Genomic DNA, 9,444 nt, shown 5'->3' with positions numbered 1-9,444 from the left:
AAAGCATTTATTCTGAGGTGCGATTCTGACCCCGAACCGGTTTGGGGAAAGCAGAGCGCATGGATGCAGGCGGCACTGGGTTGCCACCAATAATTTATATATACACTCGATGACTGATAGGCCCCCATGCCTCCTTCTTGGCACTCTCCCACCGTTGTAAAAAATATATTTTGGAAGCTATAGAAATCAATTTATTAATGTATACATTAGTGTTTGCCTCGTTTATTCTATTACATACACCGTAATGCACTTTTAAATTATTATGTGAGCTGAACATAAAAACATTTTCTTCCAAGTATATCTTTTTTTTTAGAGATTAATGTTACGGTCCCCACGACAACAAACAAATACTTAAATACATGTAATTTTGTTCTTAACATTAAATTGAAATACTGTAGAATTCCATTCATTCCTATGAAGGACTGTTCCAACTGGGGAGTGCCAATTTGCCCGACCGGTGGCTTCAAAGCCTCTCAATGGCCAATACATAGTATTAGCAATCCAGGGTTTATATACATTGTTGTTTGGCACTAGCTCAAGACTGAGGGGTACCAGTGATGTAACTGACCTTACATTATAGAATTCTTACGAAAGCGCAATCCAGTTTTCAAGCAAAGTTGTTTCGCAATATTAGGTATGGTCCAAACAATCACAACGGAAAGCACATTGGTCGCACGCAGTATTCTCCAAGATGAATGCCTTTTTACACTTCCGAAGTTACTGCAATGTGAGTATAACCGACTTCAGCTAAAGTAGCCAAAAGCATGCACCTGCTATGCAAGTACGTTGTTGTTGAACATGCACCAGTAGTTATAGCACTCGAAGAGTGTGTTGTGCATTCAATAATGGCTAAACACTAAGCCTAAATGTTGCTATGGAGATATTGCAGGACTTAGTGACAATGAATAGTGAAATTGCCCATATAACATTGCTCCAAGAAAACAACACAATTGCTTAAACCATTTAATTTGCATTTCGAAATCAATGTAAATACAATGTATTTTGCATATGTCTTTATAATCATGATTTAAGGCCTGGCCTATTACCCTATATTACCCTATATTATTACCCTAACCAAATGCATGCTTTTCAACCGATCGCTGCCTGCACCCGCATGCCCGACTAGCATCACCACACTGGATGGCTCCGACCTTGAATATGTGGACATCTATAAGTACCTAGGTGTCTGGCTAGACTGCAAACTCTCCTTCCAGACCCATATCAAACATCTCCAATCGAAAATCAAATCAAGAATCGGCTTTCTATTCCGCAACAAAGCCTCCTTCACTCACGCTGCCAAGCTTACCCTAGTAAAACTGACTATCCTACCGACCCTCGACTTCGGCGACGTCATCTACAAAATTGCTTCCAACACTCTACTCAGCAAACTGGATGCAGTTTATCACAGTGCCATCCATTTTGTCACTAAAGCACCTTATACTACCCACCACTGCGACTTGTATGCTCTAGTCGGCTGGCCCTCGCTACATATTCGTCGCCAGACCCACTGGCTTCAGGTCATCTACAAGGCCATGCTAGGCAAAGCTCCGCCTTATCTCAGCTCACTGGTCACGATGGCAACACCCATCCGTAGCACGCGCTCCAGCAGGTGTATCTCTTTGATCATCCCTAAAGCCAACACCTCATTCGGCCGCCTTTCGTTCCAGTACTCTGCTGCCTGTGACTGGAACGAATTGCAAAAATCGCTGAAGTTGGAGACTTTTATCTCCCTCACCAACTTCAAACATCAGCTAGCTGAGCAGCTAACCGATCGCTGCAGCTGTACATAATCTATTGGTAAATAGCACACCCATTTTCACCTACCTCATCCCCACAGTTTTTATTTATTTACTTTTATGCTCTTTTGCACACCAATATCTCTACCTGTACATGATCATTTATCACTCCAGTGTTAATCTGCAATATTGTAATTATTCGCCTACCTCCTCATGCCTTTTGCACACATTGTATATAGACTCCCCTTTTTTTCTCTGTGTTATTGACTTGTTAATTGTTTACTCCATGTGTAACTCTGTGTTGTCTGTTCACACTGCTATGCTTTATCTTGGCCAGGTCGTAGTTGCAAATGAGAACCTGTTCTCAACTAGCCTACCTGGTTAAATAAAGGTGAAATAAATATTAAAGCCTTCGTTTTTAAAAATGATTTCAAATCAAAAACCGCATAAACCCAAACTATCCCCATCAACTTGTGTGGTGGTTTTGTTGTCATGAGGCTCAGATGTTAGGGAAGTACTCAGTCTGCCACTAGTTTCCATTGGAACAAAGGCTCCGAGGGCTGGCGGAGGATGCCGAGCTGGGGGTGCGGGCACCATCAGGCCGGAATATGTATATTTCTAATGTTTGGCAGATAGCATATATTAAGTAGCATATCGCCATGCAACATAGGACTGTTGTGACATATTGATGAAGCCGAGAGTGATTTGCGAGAGAACGCAGGCGCCACGCGGCGATTGATAGAGTATGTGGGGGTCTGGTTTCGCCTCGTCCCGACCGTGTGTGGTTGAACTCGGGCGGAATCACAGCCTGCCCTTGGGGATATGTGGCTCCGACGAGCCTCACTCTCTATATGGCTATATCGTCGCATTCCCTTTACAACAGGACTACGGTGGGACCATGTCGGGATTGGGGTCGGATTCCTGGTGGAAGAAAACCATCTATATCACCGGCGGTGCCCTCCTCGCTGCTGCTGCCTACTTATTACACGAGCTGCTCGCCATCAGGTAGGCTACAATGGCAAAAATATGCTCCAATGACACAATCTGCAAGGGTATTGGTTCACATGATCAAATGTGTGCATTTATTTGTGTGATGCTTAGGCTGTGTTTGCGTATGCTTAATCTACTGTATTCACAATAATGATCTAACTTTATAAAATAATTCATACCCTCGGGGATGGGCTGAGAGTGTGTTTCCTGGGGGTGCGCACTTGCTGTCACTTTTGAACAGCTGCTCTTGACATCTCTAAAAAAAAAAAGAATATTGCTGTCGTTTGTTTACCTTTGTTCATATATTCGCGGAATCATCCCTTCCTGCACTGTAGGCTAGAATGTGCAGCTGTTTGAGGCAGGAGATGCAAAAATATTGGAATGTGGAAAATTACGCGTCAGGTCTTATGCCATATCCTGAGCGTAAATATGATTTTCTCTAGCACTGCAGCAGTGGTGTCAGAATTACCTTTACTAACCTTTACTAACCTCTCACGTGAGCTATTTTAAGATTTATATTTAGTGAAAGCGGACGTTTGGCTACAAACCTAATGTTGAATGAAATGCGTCTGTTTTAATATTTGAGAAGGAAGATTAATCCAGGCCTATTGTTAACATAATGAATGGCGCTCCTGTCCCCACACAGTCGTATCTCAAGCATTTATGCGTTTTGGTACATTCTGTAACAGTGGCTCCATATAATATCACAGGAATGGCTTTGCATTTCCTAATTTGGAAACATTGCTGAATCACGTCGCATAAACCTACTATTATCATGCTTCTACCATAGAAAACTACATTTTGACTGTAAACCTGCAGCACGTCTGTTCTATGCAATCCCTTTGAGTAATTATTATCAAAGGAACTCCCTGTATCTACCCCTGAATACAATAGTGTTTCTTTTGCACGGTCCAGAATTTCCGCGACGTAGCCTGCGTCGTTTCGATGGTTTCAACTCCACAGTTGTGTGGAGAGCGACATTTTGTGGGAATGTGAGTTGTTTATTCTGTAGTAGACTGTCCTGCGCAAGATCATTGTACCGAAAACCTATCCTATACATTTGATTAGCCAAAGTAGGCTATCATTTATAAACATGCATATTTATTTCCATAAATTCAAGTCGAATTTCAAGGTGTTACAAAATGCCTGCTGATGTAACTGACTTTGGATGGAGTCCATTCCTGCTCTCTTGGACATATGTAGGCTATAATTCATTACATTCATTTAGGTATGAACTAGAGTAATTGCAAGGCAGCATGCCCCTGACTGTTGGTTATGTTTAATTATTAAAGCCAACATTTATGTCAGTGTCAGTCACCCACCATTAAAAACTGTGGGGTGGAAATGCAAGGACCCTTATCAGATTTTCACAAGCATGATTCACCTCACAGGCCTTGATTTCAAGGGTAGTAGAGGATTGAAATAGAAGTTCAGACAAATCCCCAAGTTTTCTTTTTCCTGCTGTAGGCCCATTGAATACCATGGAGTCAGTAATATGATGAGGACTTTACCATCTCATTATTTATCTCATTATCGTGAAATTGTGTATTGTATCTGTGTATACTTGTGTGCATGAGTGTTTAGACTGGTGACTTAAATATAGTGAAGGGACAGGTTGTTCTAGGGCAATTCAACGGTAACAGAATTACGCTTTGCCTTAGATTACACACACACTTCATGGAAGACTTCCCTGCACCAAAAATAAATACCCATTTTGCAGTTGGCATAGGCCCTGGACTTCTAGAAAATAAGTCATTTTAAAATGTATGCCAACCAAAAACATTCATTTCGAAGTTTAACAAACCATACAACTCTATGCACAAAGACAACTTTGATCAATTTACACAGAACATTTCACAAAATCACATTTACTGGAAGAACTGTGCAGATGCAAAGTTTTGTAACATAAAAATTCCCTCAGTTTTTAATGCAAAAACGGTTAAATATCTACTCTGAATTAAGATCTTTTAAAATTCTGCAGATAGAATGGGGTGTCAGCTATGACATGACACCTTGAGTTAGAATTGTTTTGTTTGTTATTGTACTACAGTTGGTGAAGTGGATTTACAACTGGTAATATAGTTACGGTAACTAAAATTAGATCATGGGTCCATGATCTGTACTATACAAAAATGGATAATTATGGATATATATACATGGCCTGATGACTCCTTGCTGTCCCCAGTCCACCTGGCCGTGCTGCTGCTCCAGTTTCAACTGTTCTGCCTGCGGCTATGGAACCCTAACCTGTTCACCGGAAGTGCTACCTTGTCCCGGACCTGCTGTTTTCGACTCTCTCTCTCTCCGGCTGTCTCTAACTCTGAATGAACGGCTATGAAAAGCCTACTGACATTTACTCCTGAGGTGCTCGCCTGTTGCACCCTCTACAACCACTGTGATTATTATTATTTGACCCTGCTGGTCATCTATGAACATTTGAACATCTTGGCCATGTACTGTTATAATATCCACACCGCACAGCCAGAAGAGGACTGGCCACCCCTCAGAGCCTGGTTCCTCTCTAGGTTTCTTTCAAGGTTCCTGCCTTTCTAGGGAGTTTTTCCTAGCCACTGTGCTTCTACATTTGCATTGCTTGCTGTTTGGGGTTTTACGCTGGGTTTCTGTATAGCACTTTGTGACATCAGCTGATGTTATAAGGGCTTCATAAATAAATGTGATTGATATATGAATATCATATTTTCATGGTGCTGTATCCTGAATATGTAAACAAATGTAGAAATATGCAATATCCTTCTTTTACATATTTGGGTATTATTCTACACACTGAATATTATTGTGTTGACCTCCACCCCCAAACAAAATCACATTTGGTTGGTCCGGACCAGACCAAATCTGAAACCATCATAGACGTCTATGTTTGGACATCACAGTAGAGCACAGCACATTACAGTAGAGTTCAGCAGAGTACTTGTGTGCTCTACTGTACAGTACAGTACTCCGCTTTTCTTTACAGTACTATTCTGTACTCTATTGTTCTCTACTGTGCTGTACTGTGCTGTCCAAACTTGTGAAACATAGACATCTTTGATTGGTTCAGATTTGGTCCAGCCAGGGCAGAATGACCAAATTCCAACTACTTTTCAACGTTCAATGAGGATGCTTATTACAGTAAGAGCCAGGAGATGTGACATTAACTGGAGAGAGAAAAAAATAGAGAGAGCAGCAGAGAGAGAGGGAGGTGTTGTCCAGACTGTTTTCACAGTCTTGCTTTGACCTGAGATGCTGTAAGATGGTCTTGTCTCCGCCCTAACAATGGGAGTTGTTGTCCCAAAGGCGGGAAGGCAGGCAGTCTGCTTATCGGTCTGCTTATCGGTCTGCTTATCGGTCTGCTTATCGGTCTGCTTATCATGGACAGATTTTGACAGCAATAAACCCTCTCGCTTCGCCTCTTCCTCTCTGATTGGACCAACAGGTAACAGAAAGGGAAACACAGTTATGTGCTGAACATTACAGTATGCCGGTTGAAGGGAGGACAGTAGCAGGTGACCCGAGTGTGATGCGTGACTAGTATGATTTCCCATTTAAATTGCAGTAATTCCGTGACTGATTTTGCAATAATTCCGTTGCCGATTTGGTAACAGAATTACGAATTTTAAATTACTTAATTCATAGACAAACTTGATATCAGTAAAAACACTAACTAATTGGTAGGTCTACCTATACTTGTTACTTCTGTGAAATGTCATTATCCTCCCTCATTATGGAGAGAAATTAGCAAACATCTTAAAGATATGTGGGGTTTTTGGTAATGGAATGTACAGTGGGGCAAAAAAGTATTTAGTCAGCCACCAATTGTGCAAGTTCTCCCACTTAAAAAGATGAGAGATGCCTGTAATTTTCATCATAGGTACACTTCAACTATGACAGACAAAATGAGAAAGAAAATCACATTGTAGGATTTTTTATGAATTTATTTGCAAATTATGGTGGAAAATAAGTATTTGGTCACCTACAAACAAACAAGATTTCTGGCTCTCACAGACCTGTAACTTCTTCTTTAAGAGGCTCCTCTGTCCTCCACTCGTTACCTGTATTAATGGCACCTGTTTGAACTTGTTATCAGTATAAAAGACACCTGTCCACAACCTCAAACAGTCACACTCCAAACTCCACTATGGCCAAGACCAAAGAGCTGTCAAAGGACACCAGAAACAAAATTGTAGACCTGCACTAGGCTAGGAAGACTGAATCTGCAATAGGTAAGCAGCTTGGTTTGAAGAAATCAACTGTGGGAGCAATTATTAGGAAATGGAAGACATACAAGACCACTGATAATCTCCTTCGATCTGGGGCTCCATGCAAGATCTCACCCCGTGGGGTCAAAATGATATAACCACACAGGGGGACCTAGTGAATGACCTGCAGAGAGCTGGGACCAAAGTAACAAAGCCTACCATCAGTAACACATTCCCCCGAAAGGGACTCAAATCCTGCAGTGCCAGACGTGTCCCCCTGCTTAAGCCAGTACATGTCCAGGACCGTCTGAAGTTTGTAAGAGAGCATATGGGTGATCCAGAAGAAGATTGGGAGAATGTCATATGGTCAGATGAAACCAAATTATAACTTTTTGGTAAAAACCCAACTTGTCGTGTTTGGAAGACGAAGAATGCTGAGTTGCATCCAAAGAACACCATACCTACTGTGAAGCATGGGGGTGGAAACATCATGCTTTGGGGCTGTTTTTCTGCAAAGGGACCAGGACGACTGATCCGTGTAAAGGAAAGAATGAATGGGGCCAGGTATCGTGAGATTTTGAGTGAAAACCTCCTTCCATCAGCAAGGGCATTGAAGATGAAATGTGGCTGGGTCTTTCAGCATGACAATGATCCCAAACACACCGCCTGGGCAACGAAGGAGTGGCTTCGTAAGAAGCATTTCAAGGTCATGGAGTGGCCTAGCCAGTCTCCAGATCTCAACCCCATAGACAATCTTTGGAGGGAGTTGAAAGTCTGTGTTGCCCAGCAACAGCCCCAAAACATCACTGCTCTATAGGAAATCTGCATGGAGGAATGGGCCAAAATACCAGCAACAGTGTGGGAAAACCTTGGGAAGACTTACAGAAAACGTTTGACCTCTGTCATTGCCAACAAAGGGTATATAACAAAGTATTGAGATGAACTTTTGTTATTGACCAAATATTTATTTTCCACCATAATTTGCAAATAAATTCATTAAAAATCCTACAATGTGATTTTCTGGATTTTTTTTCTCAATTATTCTGTCATAGTTGAAGTGTACCTATGATGAAAATTATAGGCCTCTTTCATCTTTTTAAGTTGGAGAACTTGCACAATTGGTGGCTGACTAAATACCTTTTTTTCCCCACTGTATATATGCCTGAATTTCTCAAAAATATAGAGTCTTCACTTTCATTTGACAAACAATTTCACATGGGTCTATGAACTTCACATGTTGGTGCTCATTGGTCCTTGTATGGAAATTCCATCTGTAACACAGAGCTAAGGGAATTGAAGAATAGTTCCCTCTCGCTGCTGTGTCACCATTATATAATAGCACCAGGTGAGACCCTATCCTCCCAGTGAGATTACTAAGAGCCTGGAACAGAGATGTAACTAATCCTACACTCTCCTCTCTGATCTCCAATCAGGGCGAGTTATGATATTGTTCTCACAACACAAACTGACCTGGAAATAGCTGTACTGTTGTCACAAACGTTGATGACTTTTAAAGTGGCTGCCACAGAGATAAAACAATTGTTTTCAAGTATTTTATCTCATGGGGCTCCCACCTGTGTACTAGTTTGCTGTTGCCTCAGTATAGCACACCTTTTCAGTTGGCCTTTTTCTCCCCGGGTGTTTTCTAGGAAGGAGCAGGAGTTGGACTCTAAAGATGCCATCATCCTCCACCAGTTCTCCAGGCCAAACACGGGGGTCCCCAGCCTCTCACCCTTCTGCCTCAAGATGGAGACCTACCTACGCATGGTGGACCTGCCCTACCAGGTACAATAGCCTGTGTATGATAAAGTAGAACTTGAAAAGTAGAACTGGTTTCCTTCACACAGATGAAGCTTACATTCCTGGACTAAAAAGCACTTTAAATGCACTTTATGCATGTTGTTTTATGTCCAGGGATTAATCTGAGTCTGGGAAACCAGTCCTACATATTCAGTGTGTCAATTTCCCAGTGCTGAACTCCATTCTGTTCTCCCCCTTGCAGAACTACTTTGATGGGAAGCTCTCTCCGCAGGGCAAGATGCCATGGATTGAGTATAACTGGCAGCAGGTGTCGGGGTCAGAGTTCATCATTGACTTCCTGGAAGAGAAGCTGGGCGTCAACCTCAACAAGAACCTCAGTCCCCAGGAAAGAGCCGTGTCCCGGGCTGTCACCAAGATGGTGGAGGAGCACCTCTACTGGTGACTCAGTCAATTAATATAACCCCTTGTCCTCCACTGCTACATAGATTTTTATTTTAATTTTATTTTTTATTTCACCTTTATTTAACCAGGTAGGCTAGATGAGAACAAGTTCTCATTTGCAACTGCGACCTGGCCAAGATAAAGCATAGCAGTGTGAACAGACAACACAGAGTTACACATGGAGTAAACAACCAACAAGTCAATAACACAGTAGAAAAAAAGGGGAGTATATATACAATGTGTGCAAAAGGCATGAGGAGGTATAACTACAACTTTGCAGATCAATACTGGAGTGATAAATGATCAGATGGTCATGTACA

General features: G+C 41.9%; 1 protein-coding gene across 2 annotated transcripts in view; it reads left to right on the top strand.

Annotated features, from left to right (window-relative positions):
* Positions 1-98: 98 nt before the first annotated feature.
* LOC123997502 (failed axon connections homolog) overlaps positions 99-9,444 on the top strand; it is a 31,581-nt gene continuing 22,235 nt past the window's right edge. The window contains exons 1-4 of one of the 2 annotated variants that reach the window (XM_046301809.1): positions 99-727; positions 2,620-2,741; positions 8,572-8,707; positions 8,925-9,121. In XM_046301809.1, the coding sequence (XP_046157765.1) occupies positions 692-727; positions 2,620-2,741; positions 8,572-8,707; positions 8,925-9,121 (491 nt within the window). In that variant the 5' untranslated portion in view covers positions 99-691. Of the gene's footprint in view, positions 728-2,280; positions 2,742-8,571; positions 8,708-8,924; positions 9,122-9,444 lie in introns of those variants that run through there. The other variant, XM_046301808.1, reaches the window with a different exon arrangement.

The sequence above is a fragment of the Oncorhynchus gorbuscha genome, linkage group LG15, assembly GCF_021184085.1.
Source record: "Oncorhynchus gorbuscha isolate QuinsamMale2020 ecotype Even-year linkage group LG15, OgorEven_v1.0, whole genome shotgun sequence".
Lineage (NCBI taxonomy): Eukaryota > Metazoa > Chordata > Actinopteri > Salmoniformes > Salmonidae > Oncorhynchus > Oncorhynchus gorbuscha.
The sequence above is the reverse complement of the archived record's forward strand: the minus strand, read 5'-3'. Positions and strand labels throughout refer to the sequence as shown.